Below are 18865 nucleotides of genomic sequence, written 5' to 3' on the forward strand. Positions count from 1 at the left end.
AGGTATCTTGTGAAAAATATTTCTGTATTTATCTACACTAAAAGGCCTGAGTTTTCAGCTCTTAGCAAGGCATTTAGCTTGGACCTTACTGCTCTCTAGTGGTCAGTGTAGGACATACATCCCAAAACCTCATTAAAACTGTTTTGTCGGGTTTAATAACATTTTGATTATTTAACAGCAAATTTGACATACCTTAAGCTTCTTTGATCTATTTGTTAAGTTTCATGGGTTAGGGTTAGGTTACATGAAAATGGATGATTGATGCTGCAATACATTTTTTCATGAAAGAAGATGAAAATTTATTTTATTTTTATGCCATTGTATACCTGGCCGATGGATTTCTATTAGCAACAGAACAACAGAGCCAAATGAAATGAAAAAGGGTAGAAATACAAACAAAGAAAATAACCACTGACCATTAAAGTCAAATTTAAAGGACATGCCAACAACATCAGCTAATAAAAATGCTAATAAATTATCTCTGTGCATCTCGTCAGTAGGTAATACTCACTTGTGCATCTGCGTGAATGCTTAAGCAAGCTTTCAGTATTCTCAATAATATGGAGAGAATAGCATGAAGGATAAGCTGTGCCTCTTTTTCTCCCAAACCACACGCTGCTGCATCTGATTTCAACTGTGTAATTAGTGCCTCATTATCTACAGAGAGGAAATAATCTGTGAAATTAGCATCTGTGATGGAGCAACTTTAATAAATCTGTTGTTTCACTTCATAAGTAATTGAGGAAACTCAATGTGAAGTGTTTTATTTTGACAAGAGTCACAGTTTTCATTCTGGGGAAGCCCATTTTTAATTGAAGGTTTTCTGCTGTATAGATCGTGATGTTTTGTTTTTAGAGAATAATGCTGAAAATGAAGTTGTTCCAATTGAGTGTTTCATAGACTGGAGGTGAATTGTAAGCTGATCATTCATCTGTGTGTTCACAGTTCCTTCCTCTTTTGGAAAAAATCCAAACACCTCTAACCCAAGGTGTGGATTCGAGTCACATGACTTGGACTCAAGTCAGGCTCGAGTCATTATTTTAATGACTTCTGACTTAACTTGATAAAATCTATAAAGACTTACGACTTGACTCGGACTTGAACGCCAATGACTTGTGATTTGAATCAACTTGCATCTGTTGACTTGATGATGACTTAGCATATTTGATATTTTATCACAAAAATGGCACGACATGGACAAAAATCATAAATCATTCTTCATTCTGGGGTTGATCTTGTTCTGCTAACTGCAGCAGCACTTTGTTTAGAGTCCATTTCAGTTGCACTTTCTGCTTGTTTGAGCAAATAAATGAAGCTTTAAGAAACTTTATTTCTGTGATTAATTTATTATCTTTGTCATTAAATTGAAGTTGGACAGATGACTTGATTATGACTTGAAAATTCACAGTTATGGACTTGGAATTGATTTGGACTTCCACATCAACGACTTTGGACACAACTTGGACTTGGTTGTCTTTGACTTGGACTTGACTCGAGACTTGACTGGAAAGACTTGTGACTTACTTGTGACTTGCAAAGCAGTGACTTGGTTGCACCTCTGCCTGTCATGTTTTGCGTCCTGCGTTCTCCTCATGTGTCTCATATCACTCCCTGTTAGTGCCTACTTGATTGTATATTAGTTCTCCTCATCCCTCTAGTTATTAGTTGTTTATATTTGCCCTCAGTCTCTAAGGCCTAGTCCACACGTAGCCGGTTTTTTTTTTAACGAATATCCGCCCCTCCAAAAACTTGCATCCACACCACCTCGTTTTAAAAAAAAACTGTCCACACGTACCCAGATAAATACGTTGTTAAGGACATGCCAGACCTGTAGGCGGCAGTACTTCCCCCGTTCTTAACCTCGTCCTTCGTCTGTGGTCTTCCGCAAGGAGCAGTAATTCCGCTTGCAAAAACAAACAAACAAAAAGCGCTTGGACAATTGATAAAGCGAGCGCAGCTCTGAGGGCATCCATGCTGTCGGCTAGTGTAAACACAGGTCGCACACGTGATGTCAGCATTTTTTTGTCGCGGAAAGTGACGTTGCGGACCTTAAAACTCCGGTTTTGTCTGTATACATGTCGATGGTCCACACGCAGACACCCAAAACGGAGAAAACACAGATCTTCACTTTGGCCGGAGTTTTAAAAAAGATACGTTTTCGTGTGAAAAAACTCCGTTTTCGTGTGGATGACAGGCCAAAATGTAGAAAAATATCTACGTTTTGGCAGATCCCCGGCTACGTGTGGACAGGGCCTTAGTTTAGTTATCCGTGTTTTATAGGTTAAGGTTTATCTGCCCTCCTGCTTGTTTCTTTCCCCCATTTAGATTATTGTATGCACCTGCCTTCCCTCTCTCACTACTCACACCTGTCACCTGTTTCCCTCTGTGTATATAACCCTGTCTGTGTCACCGTATCGTTGGTTCATTGTAATTATCAGCGTGTTCTGTCCTCCTCTAGTTACCCTAGTTCGTGCTTGTGAGTGAGTGAGTGAGTGAGTGAGTGAGTGAGTGAGTGAGTGAGTGAGTGAGTGAGTGAGTGAGTGAGTGAGTGAGTGAGTGAGTGAGTGAGTGAGTGAGTGAGTGAGTGAGTGAGTGAGTGGTTTGATGTTAAGTTGGGTTTGTTTTTGTGCCTCTGGACTTTGGCGCATCCGCCTTTAAAATAAAGGAAGTGTTCTCTTAAACCTCTCCTGCCTTGAGTCGTTCTGGGGATTCTGCATCTTGGGTCCTAACCTCCTGCTCTCACTGTGACGCCGCCTCTAAATGTAACTATAAACCATGACAGATCCTCCACCGTGTTTTGTAGGAGGCTGAAGAAGTTTACATCTTTATGTAGGTCTTAACCTCTTTAGATATTGATAATTGTTTCAGCCATTTGGGGGGGCTGAATTTAACATGAATCCTTAATAACTTATCACATCATAAGTATTTCTATTTCAATTCCTTTACAAATCCCCTCTTGACAGCCTTTAAGCATTAATAGTCTTTTAAATAGTTTTCATACCTGCATAACCATATACTGTAATGCATTACTAAGCAGGACAGTTAAATGACCTTTGCACTAGGTTGTGTTAAAATGGGAACCCTTGTTGTAAATTGTCACCCAAAAGGCATTGGAAACAAAAAGGCCATCTCAATAAATTGTAATACAGAAATATTAGAAGCAAAATAAGTCCAAGAGCTGACTAAACAAAAACTTTGAAACAACCACCCTAGAATAAGCCAAATGTATTTAAGTATGTGGTTACATTTGTGTTTGCAGTGCTTTTTCTAAAACTAAAACTTCCTGGTTGATTATTTGTTGTAGTCAGCCTCTGAAAGGTTCGTGTGCAAATACCTCATGGCCCATTTGATGGAACCGATGATCGGAACTGAAACAGCTCTAAGGCCCTGTCCACACGTAGCCGGGGATCTGCCAAAACGTAGATATATTTCTACGTTTTGGCCTGTCATCCACACGAAAACAGAGTTTTTTCACACGACAACTGATCTTTTTAGGAATAGTCCACACGTAGCCGGGTTTTTAAAAAAAAACGAATATCCGCCCCTCCAAAAACTGGCATCCACACCACCTCGTTTTTTAAAAAAAACAGTCCGCACGTACCCAGATGAATACGTTGTTAAGGACATGCCAGACCTGTAGGCGGCAGTACTTCCCCCGTTCTTAACCTCGTCCTTCGTCTATGGTCTTCCGCAAGGAGCAGTAATTCCGCTTGCAAAAACTAACAAGCAAAAAGCGCTTGGACAACTGATAAAGCGAGTGCAGCTCTGAGGGCATCCATGTTGTCGGCTAGTGTAAACACAGGTCGCACACGAGATGTCAGCATGTTTTTGTCGCGGAAAGTAACTTTGCTGACCTTAAAACTCCGGTTTTGTCTGTCCACACGCAGACACCCAAAACGGAGAAAACGCAGATCTTCACTTTGGCCGGAGTTTTTAAAAAACTCCGTTTTGGCAGATCCCCGGCTACGTGTGGACAGGACCTTAAAAACTCTGGCCGAAGTGAAGATCTGCGTTTTCTCCATTTTGGGTGTCTGCGTGTGGACAGACAAAACCGGAGTTTTAAGGTCTGCAACGTCACTTTCCGCGACAAAGAACTCTACCAGGTAAAAAAGCCTGGTAACTTTGGTGTCTTTTAGATGATTGAAATGCTAGCTGTTGCCATTCACTTACATTGTTGTTGCTAAGCTAAAGCTAACAGAATACTGCCAGATAGGAAATGACTGGGCTGGTTAATTGCTTTTTCCCACTTATCTAACCATGGAGAATGTAGCAACACAATAAATTTCACTTGGGAGTGGAATTTCGCTTTGAAGTTAGACAAATGACCACGGTGGAGACACATAAATGTCATGCTGCAGACTAATTTTAATAAAAACTAATCATACCCCAAATAAGTGGGTTATCGGGGAACATGGACTGCAGGGACACAGAACTGTCTTCAGAATTTTGTTTTAACTGTTGTGGAAACTTCAAAACATGATCATATTTATTTGTACATAGCCCTGTGCTGATTAATTTCTAAATATGTAATATAATATTAGTTGTTTAATTAAATATAGTTTAACATCCAAATAAAGCATAAAGAAGTAGTTCTGCCTTAAAACTGCAACTTGTGGTATACACTGAGAAGAACCTGGACAATAGAACCTGCTTCGTGTTCAACAATAATGACATTTATTTGTGTTTGGGGCAAAAACTTCTACAAACATAAATATGAACTGTTTTCAGCCCTGTGTTGCTTGTTATACGCATGCGCAACGCGCCATTGACCTAGAAGGTTTGAGAAGTGAAGCAAGTGGCAGTAAATGCAAAATCTGTGATTTGACTCTGACTTGATTCTTTTTAGGGTTAAGAGGATCTTAAAGTCGAACTTGCGTCGAATGGAGAGCCCCGTGTTTTCGTAAACAGTCGGTGGAGTAATTGGGAAAAATCAGGGTGTACACAGGATTTAAGTCTCACTACTGGAACGGCAACTCGGGAGTTATCACCTGTTAGCCACCAGCAGCTAACTCCAGGTAGTGTAACAAAGCTCTTAACAGAGATGTTATCGCTTTGTGTGGTTAAACTGTTGAAGAGGCGGTTACCAGCAATGTTTAAATGAATGGCGATACTTTATCTAGCTGCTAGCTGTGAAGGAAGTCAGTAGGAGACGTCTATTGTTGGAAAACTGGCCTCTTCAGAGCTATGTTACCCGGGGATGCTATCAACAATCATACGCGCTAGCTGATGTTTTTGTAGCAGGTAAACTTTTAGTGAGATAGTTTCAATACAATTGTTCTTCCTGCCATACCTTTCAAAATAAAATTATATTGTTGTAGCTTGAAGTATTTATAGGCAACGTTAAAATGACCAAAACGACTGGTATATTTTCTTAAACATATAGTTTGTTGTTTACCAGATGCACGCAATTTGACATCGTATTAAGTAGGCTGTCTACTGTTTGTTGCTTTATTTTGAAATCACAACATCTTCACTTCCGGGTAGGGGTTGCCACTTGCAGTAACTTTTTGCACCTCCCCCAAACAAACGGCAGCCAGACTGGCGCCGCTACCCAGCGAATCAGCTCTATACAGACGCATCTTGTTTACCGTGGAAGAGTACACTTAAAATGTCAAATAAGTTTTAATTTTGTTTACATAATCCTGCTTAGTCAGTCATTGTGTTGGTGAACCCGTATTTGTATTGTTACATGTATAAATAGTTACAATGCTGCAGTTTGTCTCGTCTTCTGTCATCCACACAACAGTAAGAAATATGTAATTATTCATAGATTAGGTTTCGCTGCATTGCCAATTGTTCATTTAGACTATTTTTACATGTTTTAGACGCAATAAGGTCATTTGATCCCAACGGATCTCCTTTGTTGTGCTCATGAATAATTATGTTGTATTACTAAGTAGCTATTTCTACTATCCTCACCAAAACACCTTATAGATGATTTTTTGTTTGTTTGTTTTACTTTAAACTTTCCTGCTTTCAGATCTTCTCAAGCTTCATTTTGAAGACTGTTTCTTCTCCAGCTTCCTGAGGATGATGTGAAACTCAACATCTGGCAAATATTTTCCCAGAACTTGTCAAAGACTGAGTCAAAAACAAACATGTCCATTGCCAGCACACCTACCAGTAACGATGCCTGCCTGAGCATCGTCCACAGCCTGATGTGTCACAGGCAGGGAGGTGAGAGTGAGACGTTTGCCAAACGGGCCATCGAAAGTCTGGTGAAGAAACTGAAGGAGAAGAAAGATGAGCTTGATTCACTCATCACAGCTATCACCACCAATGGTGCCCACCCCAGCAAGTGTGTAACCATCCAGAGGACCCTGGATGGACGTCTGCAGGTGATGACTGCACCAATTATTTTGTGATTGTGTCTGCGTGTTCATCAGGGGTTACGGACATAATCGGTCTCCTTTGAGCTCAGCTGTGAGGATTAGTGAAAAAGACAATCAATTCTTCCTGTTTTCCCGAATCATTCCCAGGTGGCAGGTCGTAAAGGTTTTCCTCACGTCATCTATGCCCGACTGTGGCGGTGGCCTGATCTGCACAAGAATGAACTGAAGCATGTGAAATACTGTCAGTTTGCCTTTGATCTGAAGTGTGACAGTGTGTGTGTTAATCCCTATCACTATGAAAGAGTGGTGTCTCCTGGAATAGGTGAGTAACACAGAGATGTAGGTGTTCATTTGGGTTTTAGTGCAACCAAAATAGAATAATCGCGTCATTTCAGTGTTTCTTTTTATAATGCAGACAGTTTTTATAAAAAGAGGAAATTTCATGTTTTTTAGCATCAAACCAATTGAGCCTTGAGTCTTTGTCACGTTGGATGCTGTTGAAGCAATGACTGATGTGTTTTAATCCACAGATCTATCAGGACTGACTCTGACTGGTTCTGGACCCAACTCGGCACAGATTATCAAGGATGAGTATGACTTTGACGGACCACAGAGTTTGCCCTCTGTCGATGGTGGCCACTCTCTCCAGACCATCCAGCACCCCCCGTCCAGTAGTTGTCCAGCCCCAGCAGAACCATTTCCAGCCCCAAGCATGCTGCCGCCTACTGAGGCCTCCACCTCCGCCTCAGCATCATCTTTCCCTCCTATAGCTGCAGCATCCAGCAGTAAGATTCATTCTGAATTAGATTATTTTCAAATGTGTCATTTCAAAGTAAACTGCGAAGTATATGAAGGTTTTCTTTATCTCTTTATTTCTGAACTTGTCAGGTGCCAGCTCTAACTGGTCCAGGAACAGTGGGTTCCCTCCAAACATACCCCACCACACCAATGGTCACCTTCAGCACCACCCTCCGATGCCACATCCAACACACTACTGTAAACTTTGATTACGACAGAAAAATCACCCTTTTTTCCTTTGCTAAGTATAATTTTACTGACATTACTTTGTTTCTTTTCTCTCAGGGCCAGTGCACAACGAGCTTCCTTTTCAGCCTCCTATATCAAATCACCCAGGTGAGAACTTACCTCGCCTGATTCGGGATCATAGAAAATGAAATACAGTTGTGGCTTTTCTAAAAACAACGTCTGCCGTCTGTTTCAGCTCCTGACTACTGGTGCTCTATTGCTTATTTCGAGATGGACGTTCAGGTGGGGGAGACTTTTAAAGTGCCGTCTTCTTGCCCCGTTGTAACGGTGGACGGTTATGTTGACCCATCAGGAGGAGACCGCTTCTGTTTGGGCCAGCTCAGTAACGTGCATCGCACCGAGGCTATTGAGAGAGCGAGGTAAGACACCCAACTACCTCTAAAATAATGAGTTTATAAATCTGCTTCCTCACCACATTTTTTTTTTTACGTGTTTCATAGGCGGCGCATAACATTTACGAAGCGTAAAATGCAGCTAATTGCTGCCGTTTTAGTCAGCTGGTTGTTGTCCACCAAACTTTCGGCAGCGCTCTGCTAAATTTACAGTTCGGCTCTATTTTTTAATGCTCAATGCTTCCGGAACATTTGAAGCTCAGCAGTTAATTTCGTCCCAGACAGGAAATAAGGCAGGAGCAACGTAAAGCATTTGTCAAATTTCAAAATAAAAGACAAATGTAGATTTCCTGTTGCTTAACTATTTAAAAAAGATGTCTTTACCTGTGACACCTCCATGGCCTAGGTAAAAATATGTTTTAAAATGAACCAGTGTGAGAACGTGACGGAGCTGTGATCCGCGATAAAGTTGTACCTTTTGAGATGGAGCTAAATACAACGAGTGAAAGTGTCGCAGAGAGTTCTGGCTTCATGCATCTGGTAGAGAGCCTGCGTAAATCGCTCTGTAAACACCTTTTAGAATTAGGTCGATTACGCCTTTTGTCTTCCCGTCATCTCACAGTTAACTTCCACTGGAGCTTGTGACAGCTGTTTCAAGCGTGTGCAGCTGGATCGCGCTCCCGTTCTGCTGCTTTGGGTTTTACAGATGCTTAGAAGCAACAGCAGTTGTGATAAAACTGGAAGGCCAATAAAACAATAACTTCCGTTTTGTTTTAGGGAAATTTCATTCTAAGACATGAATATAATCATCCACAACCCTACTGAATAATGCACAGGGTGTCCGCGGGTCCTTAAAAAGTCTTAAAAAGTTTTAAATTTGCTTTTCCAAATTTAAGGCCTTAAAAATCCTTTAAAATGGCAAATAATCCTTAAATACAGTTTCCAAAGGTCTTAAATTACCGAAGACCCAATAAACGAGATTCTTTTATTTCTATAAAATTTTTGTGAATTTCTAGTTAGTGTTCAGCATTTTTTGTGTATGATGTTGGCGTAAGCGGAACCGTACACATTCAGTGAAAGGGGGCAATTTTTAGATGAGCACATTAGCTGGTTAAGCTAGTGGGAGCTTGCGCCATGGGGAAGTGCAAGTTTAATGGTAACTGGATGGCTAATCCCACGTTCGCGACGTGGTTAGCACCGGTTCCAGGCAATAGAATCAGAATCAGAAAAAGGTTTATTGCCATTGTCAGTGAACAAACAATTCACAAACTAGGAACTTGCTTCGGTACTAACATGCTACATATAACATGAATAATATAATTAAAAATAGAATAAAGTAGAATAAAATATAATAAACTAGCATAAAACTTTGCTATAAAAAAAGGCAGGTAATGGTAATATGGCCGGTAACGTGACGTTATGTCAAGTACCGAAGACGAGCATGGTTGTGTGTTTATAAGCTGTTCACAAGTCTAACGGCAGATGGAAAGAAGCTGTTCTTATGGCGGGAGGTTCTGGTCCGGATGGACCGTAACCTCCTGCCTGAGGGAATCGGCTCAAAAAGTCTGTGACTCGGGTGAGAAGGGTCAGCTGCTATCCGACCTGCACGCCCCCGAGTTCTGGAGACGTACAGGTCCTGGAGAGATGGAAGGCTGCAGCCAATCACCTTCTCAGCGGAGCGCACAATGCGCTGCAGTCTATTTTTGTCCCTCACTGTGGCTCCAGCGTACCACACAGCGATGGAGGAAGTGAGGATGGAAATTATAGCTTAAATTTAATAAAAAAAAATAGCTTAAATTTGGTCAAAGTGGCCTTAAAAAAGGTCTTAAAAAGTCTTAAATTTGGCGCCCTTAAACCTGCAGATACCCTGAATGCAACAGATTAACAGAAGGTTACACCCTCTCTGCTCCAACACTTCATCACAAGCATCCACACGCATCCTCCCTACCTTCTACTAGAAGGACCGGTGGAAAAGTGAAACGTTGTTTGGTTGCCTCATGTTTCTTTTGCTCTTTTTGTTCATTTCTCAGACTTCACATTGGTAAAGGGGTGCAGCTGGAGTGTAAAGGCGAAGGAGACGTGTGGGTGCGGTGCCTGAGTGACCACGCCGTGTTCGTTCAGAGCTACTACCTGGACAGAGAAGCGGGTCGAGCGCCGGGAGATGCTGTTCACAAAATCTACCCCAGCGCTTACATCAAGGTAAGGCCACGCTCTAGAACAGTTGGCTGTATAAATGAATTTCTAAAAACCTATTGGTCGTTCTGTGTCCCTGCAGGTGTTTGACCTCCGTCAGTGCCACAGACAGATGCAGCAGCAGGCTGCCACGGCTCAGGCTGCAGCCGCCGCACAAGCAGCTGCAGTGGCGGGGAACATACCTGGACCTGGATCGGTAGGAGGGATAGCTCCAGCTATCAGTAAGACTCAGAAACTACATTTTTACACTTTAAGGTTTTTTTCCCTTCGAAATGCATTCCCTGATTGTTCCCCTGCCCTCTACTCTGTAATCCACCCGCTTCTTAAAAAAAACGAGTCTCGACCCCTCTCTCCATTGCAGCTTCAGACCCATCTCTAAACTTCTGTTCATCTCCAAGATCTTGGAAAAGGTTGTGGCTAAACAACTCACAGCTGCTCTTGATGAACATAACATCTATGATAGCTTCCAGTCAGGTTTTTGTAGAGCTCATTCTACTGAAACAGCTCTTCTTAGGGTCTCTAATGACCTTCTTACTCACAGTGATGCAGGGGACTGTTCTTTTCTGGTCCTGCTGGACCTGACTGCAGTCTTTGACACTGTTGACCATCAACTGCTACTGGAGAGGCTGAGAGACTGGGTAGGCCTATCAGGAACTGCTCTGGAGTGGTTCTCCTCTTATCCTTCTGAGCGCTCCTTTTCTGTGGCCGTCTCCAAGTTTAGGTCCTCCACCACCTTTCTTACCCATGGTGTCCCACAAGGTTCTGTGCTGGTGCCTCTGCTCTTCCTCCTCCGCTTCCTCTTCAGCACATCCTGAGCTCCTTCAAATGAATCTCCTACCATATTTATGCAGATGACATCCAACTTTACATCTCATTTAAGCCCCATGAGATGTCTAAGCTGCAGCTGTTACACACCTGCTTAGACTCTATCAAAACCTGGATGGCTGGGAGCTTTCTACAGCTGAATGAAGATAAGACTGAGATCCTCATCTGTGCCCCAGACAAGCTGGTTCCCAAAGTCAGAGACTCTCTTGGTCAGCTTGCTTCTCACACCAAACCTTCCGTCAGGAATCTTGGCGTGACCTTTGACCCAGCTCTCACCCTGGATCCTCATGTCAGTTCTCTTGTTCGCTCTTCCTTCTTCCATCTCAGGAACATTGCTAAGCTGAGTCCCATTCTGTCCCACTCTGAACTTGAGACAGTTATCCACACCTTCATCTCCTCACGCTTAGACTACTGTAACTCTCTTTTCACGTGTCTGAGCAGAACCTCCCTGAACCGTCTACAGGTGGTTCAGAATGCCTGTGTTCGGCTTCTGACCAAGTCCTCCAAACACCCCCACATCACCCCGCTTCTCCTCCAGCTTCATTGGCTGCCAGTCAACTTCAGGGTTCATTTCAAGATCCTGGTTCTGGTCTATAGGGCCTTACATGGACAAGCACCATCTTACATTGGTGATCTTCTCAGTCCCTACACCCCCAGCAGGTCCCTGAGGTCCAGTGATCAAAGCCTACTGGTTGTGCAGCACCAGGCTAAAGACCAAAGGTGACAGATCATTTGCTGCTGTGGCCCCCAGACTCTGGAACTCTCTCCCCCTGAGCCTGAGATCAGTGGACTCAGTGGTCTCCTTTAAAAAGCAGCTGAAGACTCACTTGTTCAAGCTGGCTTTTGTATGACCTTCTTCACCACTCTCTCTTTATTCTGTTCTCCCCACCTATTCCACCTTCCTCAGGATCCACTGATTTCCCTCTTTCCTATTCACTCTCTCTTTCTTAACATTTTTTTAATCACAATTGTCTATTTTTGCTCATTTTAAACATAAACATTGGCAATAGGGTTGTTTAACTCTTCCTCACCCTGTAGGTGATTCTCCTAATACCTTTACCTAGGTTATTCTGTTCCCTCCCAGACTGTGCAATATTACCAGAGTTCTGATTGTAAATATGTTTTTATCCCCCCCATCATATCATATGTTGCTACAGACCCTTATTCTATTACACAATAGTTTAATCACTTTTGTGAATTGCCTGCACTGACAGCTTAATTACTTATTCACAAGGATGCAGTCATGCATTTATTTGTTGAGATATGCGATTGTTTGTTTTGCACTATCCTACAGGATACTACTGTAGATAATTTTTTACTGTATATATTGTATATCATATTTCTATTTCACCTGTTCCTTTGTCTCTCCTACTGCTTTGAGCATGTACATGACACAAGAATTTCCCTCGGGATAAATAAAGTTGTTCTTATCTTATCTTATCTTATATTTTTAAACATTTTCTAAATTCTTTTTTACATTTTTTGTTTTTGTGAAGCGCCTCATTATTTTTATCTTGAGAGGCGCTATAGAAATGATATTTTCTTCTTCTTCTTCTCTAAGGTCTGTCAGCAGCAGCTGGAATCGGCGTAGACGACCTCCGGAGGCTGTGCATTCTCAGGATGAGTTTTGTTAAAGGCTGGGGGCCTGACTACCCCCGCCAGAGCATTAAGGAAACCCCTTGCTGGATTGAAATCCACCTGCACAGAGCTCTGCAGTTACTGGATGAGGTTCTTCACACGATGCCTATAGCAGACCCTCAACCTCTGGACTAGGTCTTCCTCGTTGATGGAGAAGTGAATGAAGGTGAAGCTGTGGCAGATGAGAAACACCGTCAGGTTTTTGAGGCATATCGTGCATTTTGGCTTCAGCGTTTGCTTGTGACAGCAACATGAGCTGAAGCCATGCATGAAAAATGAAGTTTTTATTTTAATAGACGGCTTTGATTTTACAACACAAGAAGATGTGACTGTTAATTCAAATAAGAAGCATTGAACACACAGAGGACCAGATCCTGTGAAACTGGAACATGAACTCGGAGAACCGCGATGCTGCAGCACCGCCTTTGAAGACACCCAGAATTACCAGTTTGTCCAGCTAGCTGCCGAGAAACCAGCTCTCTGAACTTGTGGATCCGTACCAACACCGTGCCGATCACTGCCGCTCCGCCTCCGGATCGGAACATGCCAGACACTCACAAGCGTCTGCAAAAAGAAATCCACAAAACAAACCAACCACAACAGCAGCTGAGTCTCCTCTGCTGAACTGAAACAAGTCTGGACTTGTCCAGGCCAAACTACGAGTTAGGATTTTTAAAAGATACTTTTCAGGTCTGGGAATTCTTGGTTTTCCTGCAGTAGCAAAGAGCAGAACTCCTGGTTGCAGTGGCAAACAGTAACGTCCAACTTTACATGTCATCTCTGCACTAATGCGGTGTCTCACTTGTGTATTTGAAGTGGTGTGTGTGCACATGTGTGTGGTTACTGATTTAACTCTGATCATCACCTTCCATCACAATAACTAATTTGGACATGTTGAGTATTTCCCAACACCTGATAAGTTTAGAGAATGTAAAACTGGACCCAGTTTGCCCCAGATTCTGTTTTCTATTTACTTAACTGACAAAAAGGAGAATGTTAGTCATCACACGTCAGTTCTAACGCATTTATTTTTGTAACTTTGATTAATTGATTTGTATATTTGTAGCACTTTACTTTTGTCTGAGTTCGAGTCGGCACCGCGTGGGTCTGAGGTTTGTCAGGAGGAGCTGATAGTTGTACTGTAACACTAAGGCGGTCACCAAGTATTCACAAACATTTTGGAATTTTTCTTGTTTGATCTGAGTTGTAGTTTTTTCATTTGTGGTTTTCACTTTTTCCTCATAATCCATGTAAATGTTTTTAAAAGCATGTATGTCAGTGTTAGCATGAATAATATGTTCAAAACTCCCTTTAATCCTTCCAGTTTTTTATAAAAAGATCAAATTTGTTATTCTGCATCAAACAGGGAAAACTATAGAAACCAGAGCCTGCTGTATGCAGTATTAGTGTGTTGCTGTTTAATGAGAAACGCAACAGTTAAAGCTCGTCTATTATTACAAACTGCCTGTCGGTGTTTATTAGAACCACAGCAGATTTCAGCAGCAAACTAAAATACCCGTCTTTCTCATCTCTGCGTGTGATTCCGTTTTCTTATTGATTTTAAAGACGTTTCTCCATAGTCTACACGCCTCGTGTACTTTTATTACCATAATTTAGTTTTTTTTTTTTTCCCCAACACTCGCTGTGTTCTGATAATCTCTAGATGAGGATTTTATTTTTTTCTAACAAATAAAGTAAAACCCAAACAGTAATTTTCCCTTTTACTCGCCTCAGCTGTGATGAACTGTAATATGAGACCTGCTTTTTGGGATGTTTGTCACTTTTAAAGGTGTCTTCTCTTGTTCATTCATCTGAATGACAGGAAACATGTTTAAAAAGCTGTTAATGAGAATAAATGAAAACAAGCTGCAGAAAGCAAAAGTATTATACTCTGCTGTGCTTTTAAGGTGGACTGGTGTTTTTTTATGACGTAGTTATAGAAGCCTGAAGATAGTTTGTGTTGACTACTATGACAGATTGCAGATATAAATTTTAGCTGTTTTTCTCATGTGTCTACAATTAAATATGGATATTAACCAAGTTGTCTGTTTCATTCCTAATGGAGTCTGCTTTTAAATAAGAAATTTGCTGTATTTTATGTGGATTATTTTCAGATTGGACTTTTCCTAAACGTTTCAGGTCTGAAAATAAACTTTTAAAGGTGGGCTCTACGAAGCTGCATGTTTAATTTTTGTGTTCAATGGAGTCAAAATCAGTGGGAGTCTACGGAGCACTGTTATTTTCGTATCTTGTTTGATACGTGCCATGGATTTAACATGATTAAATGATTGTCCGTGAAATAGAGAAACACATTTTGATGCTTATTTTACAGGCAGCAAAAGTTATTTTGCTGGTCGGGGTCGGGGGAGAGGTCCTACCTCAAGTGGAGGAATTTAAGTATCTCGGGGTCTTGTTCACGAGTGAGGGTAGGAGGGATCGGGAGATCGACAGGCGGATTGGTTCGGCGTCTGCAGTGATGCGGACGCTGAGCCGATCTGTCGTGGGGAAGAGGGAGCTGAGCCAGAAAGCCAGGCTCTCGATTTACCGGTCGATCTACGTCCCAATCCTCACCTATGGTCATGAGCTTTGGGTAATGACCGAAAGAACGAGATCGCGGATACAAGCGGCCGAAATGAGTTTCCTCCGTAGGGTGGCCGGGCTCAGCCTTAGAGATAGGGTGAGGAGCTCGGACATTCGGGAGGGACTCGGAGTAGAACCGCTGCTCCTCCGGATCGAAAGGAGCCAGTTGAGGTGGTTTGGGCATCTGGTCAGGATGCCTCCTGGACGCCTCCCCGGGGAGGTGTTTCGGGTATGTCCTGCCAGCAGAAGGCCCCCGGGTCGACCCAGGACACGTTGGAGAGGTTACATCTCCAATCTGGTCCGGGAACGCCTTGGGGTCCTGCCGGAGGAGCTGGTGGAGGTGGCCGGGGAGAGGACGGCCTGGAGCTCCCTAGTTGGGATGCTGCCCCCGCGACCCGGACCCGGATAAGCGGAGGAAGACGAGACGAGACGAGAAAAGTTATTTTAGGTTTTCTGTGAAAAGTTGTAAAGGGTTCCAACTGCCTCACCGAATTTACATCATCAAACCACAAGGAAAAGAATGAAAAGGGCAGTTTAGCAAGCTTCACGTCTTTCTTCCAGGATTAAAGATGGAGCATTAAACGTAGAGAAAACCCACTAAATCTGACTATGAGGCGTTTGCTACGCTGGGGGAGAAGCGGTGATGTCATATATGTGACAAATGATTTTTTAGCCTTTTTTAATCATGAATTTTGACAAGCAAATAAATCTCAAATTACGTTCGACGCAGTTGAAAGTTCCAATTAATTGTTTCTCACTTAAAGTTCATCAGGTATGGAAGGCCAAGCAGACCAGAAAATAACATCAATTTTATGTACATGTTTTAGGCCAGAGGACCCATGAGCCAACCGAAAGGGAAGGAGTCTTCTCAGCTCTTTACACTAAAAGACATCCACACCCATTTTCTGTGTTTACTGTAAGAAAAGTGGTTTGATGATGTAAGTTTGGCTACACGAGCAGTTGGGAGTCCACTACGCCTTTTCACACAATGCCTAAAGTAACTTTTGCTGCCGGTCAAAAGTAAGCATCCTTAAAATTCACAATCACACGTCAAATCCATGGCACGTGTCAAACGGGATCAGAAAATAACTCATCAGTCCATAGACTACCATTCAATTTTCTTGGTAATATGGAACCCTGAACGTTTTTTTAGTTTTGTCTGACAGACTTTTCCTGATGTCTGATGCCATCCAGCCAGGATCCTAATGGATTTTTCAATGAACTGTTTTGTTCTCAATGGTTAGATTATGTTTTCCTGAGATCCAAGGATGTTCTCTAATGTACACCAAACTCCATGTTATTGCTGCCATTAACTTTCTTTCCTGTTTATCTTCTACAAAGGAGAAAAGGTCCAACCCTTCTATGTCTGTCCTCCAGAGTACCATCCACCCAGACAGTAAAGGTCGTCCATTACAAATCTGGATTTGGTTTTCTTCCTGTTAAAATGGAGGCCTTGCTTTCTAATATTAGGAGAATTGTATTAAAGTAAAAATTTTAGTCTGCTTGGCAAAAAAAAAGAACTAACTGGCATTTTATAAAACCAAAAAATCTGACTTTAAAGAGCAAGTAATGTCTAAATTAACTTTTTTTTGCTGATGAACTGTATAAATGAGTGTCTAATAGTGTTTTAAATGTGTGTATTCATTATTTTAGCATTTTGGTGCATTTTCTTTAAAAATAAAAATTTCTGCCTAAATACCACAGTATTGCGCCACCTTCAGCTTAAAACATAGAATTTGACCCCTTGTTTACTTAAAACTGCTATGGCAAGTTTGGAAAACAAATTAGCTTAAACCATTTTCCCATGCCTCTAACGTTCTAACATGGTTTGGTTCTCACACATCTAAAAACTTCCGCCAAAGTACGCTTCAAACCAAACGCAACCATTGGACTGTCCGGCTTTCAATCTTCCACACTTCCCTACATCCCCCATTCATTTACAACACAACACCCCTGGTGTGACAGATTCCTCGCTCAATGATGGAGAAGGAGAAACAGCCAGCTGCTACCACTTCCACTTTAGGACAAGCTACCGGAAAAACTCCATTTGAAATCACAGACAACTAAAGATGTTTGGACCATTACGAGTTTCCTGTCCTGGCAGAAGCGTCTCGGGGAAGACACCCGAGGGGGGGGGGGGGGGGGTGACTGTGTCTGCATTCATAACGTAGCTTGTTCAGTAAATTTAGCTCCTCCACTGGACATCCATGTGCTTGAACACCTTAAAATTGAGCCCAAATAGTGGAAACGTGTTTTGCATTTTTTTCTAAAAAGGAAACAATTTTAAGGCTGCATGGCGACACGATTACCTCTCAGCGTGAAGGTTGCAGGTTTGATTACCAGCTGTCGCCTTTATAAACTGCAGTTTACATGTGTGGGTTTCCTCCCACAAAACAAGGACATGCATGTCAAGCTGATCAGAGACCAACAGTCCAGGGTGTTCCCCTTCTCATCTGATGGCTGCTGGACACTAGTGAGGACAAAGCTGTCTGACCAAAAGATGGAAGCACAAGTTTTCAAAATAAAATAACGACAGAGATCCAACGTGGCTTTAAATGAAACCGTCTTTATTACGTAACTTTAATATCAGAAAAATAAAACTCTTAAAATTCTCTTTACAGCAAATATATAATATCAGTGCTTTGGCCGCAATAACTTAAAAGGCCATTATAAAATATAGTCTGCTTTTAAACTCCTGACTTAATTTGAAGAATTTATATGCCTTAAGACTCCTCCTACACATATACATAACAAAAGTGTAGTAAAATTAGCAAATACTCTCAACTGTTGGTACAGCTTTTAACAATATGTATTTATATATAGAGATAAGAGAAGATACATTTCAATAGTACACCGTTCTAAATTTTGGTGTTGTACAGACATGACAGGCAGCTTGAATCCTTGGCCTTTTTACAGTTGCAGTGTTGTTTCACAATGGCGGTAAATGATGAAGACATGCTCGTGATGCACATTCCACTTTTCAACTAGATTTAACGGCAGCGATCAATACTATTATCTTCGTCAATACTGTAAACTAATAACTAGACTACAAGCAGATAGCACTGAAACCCTCCTGCAACCTCTCTGGATTTTCAGCTCCTCATTAATTAATCACTCAGGAAAAAAATAAAAGAAGTAAAAATTAAAAATATTATTGTAAACATTTTGATATAGATTTATGTATATACGAAATGTAACAAAATAAAAAATAAGTTCTGTGTATTTATCAGTCATTAACAGTAATATCGTATAATACATACACAAAAATGTCAGACTTATATCAATAAACTATTGAGGGCCGATTATGTATTGCATTCCCCCAGAGAGAGAAAATGTTAATTTTTCAACTTTTAAAGCAAAACGAGGGACGGATAGAAGACGAGAGGAGACGGGAGCAAACGAGTTTGGGGTTGTTCTTTTTGCATGTTCGGGACTCGATTTTCCTGTGAGAAGCTCAATCACCCATATTAGAAAAAACGGGGGAGGAGCAGAGGATGTGAAAAAGACACCTACCCCCCCCCCCCCCCCAAAAAAGGTTTCCAGGTAGTGTGTGTGTGTGTGTGTGGGGGGGGGGGGTGCTGCAGTCCAAATGTCCAGAACTGAAAAGCAAACAGTATTATTGATGTTTAGTGTCGGGATTCCACGGTGAAATCATTCCAGCTGCATTCCCATCCCAAAGTGTCAGAGAGTTCATGTGATCCAGGAAACGTCCAGAGACGGGAGTTTAAAGCTAAGAATTGAGATGATTTCCAACAATTTGTACCTTTTCAGATGAAACGAACAAAAAATAAATAAAACAAAGGCATGTACAAGAGGAAAGTAAAGATGTGCTCAGCCCCGTTGTTTAAGAAAACACAGGGGAAGTTGTGCTTAGAGCACAGAAAGGTCAAACGAGTGAGTACCGCCCAAACAACTAAA

The 18865-nt window shown here is 41.8% G+C and overlaps 1 protein-coding gene across 1 annotated transcript; it reads left to right on the plus strand.

The window, feature by feature from the left end:
• Positions 1–4790: 4790 nt before the first annotated feature.
• LOC107394046 (mothers against decapentaplegic homolog 4) lies at positions 4791–12541 on the plus strand. The gene is made up of 10 exons (XM_015972781.3): positions 4791–5015; positions 5981–6338; positions 6480–6654; positions 6863–7117; positions 7221–7328; positions 7416–7466; positions 7555–7738; positions 9742–9910; positions 9987–10125; positions 12291–12541. Exons 2-10 carry the CDS (start codon positions 6099–6101, stop codon positions 12500–12502), a joined length of 1533 nt encoding a protein of 510 aa, XP_015828267.1. The 5' UTR covers positions 4791–5015; positions 5981–6098; the 3' UTR covers positions 12503–12541.
• Positions 12542–18865: the final 6324 nt, after the last annotated feature.

The sequence above is a fragment of the Nothobranchius furzeri genome, chromosome 17 (assembly GCF_043380555.1).
Source record: "Nothobranchius furzeri strain GRZ-AD chromosome 17, NfurGRZ-RIMD1, whole genome shotgun sequence".
NCBI classification, from domain to species: Eukaryota; Metazoa; Chordata; class Actinopteri; order Cyprinodontiformes; family Nothobranchiidae; genus Nothobranchius; species Nothobranchius furzeri.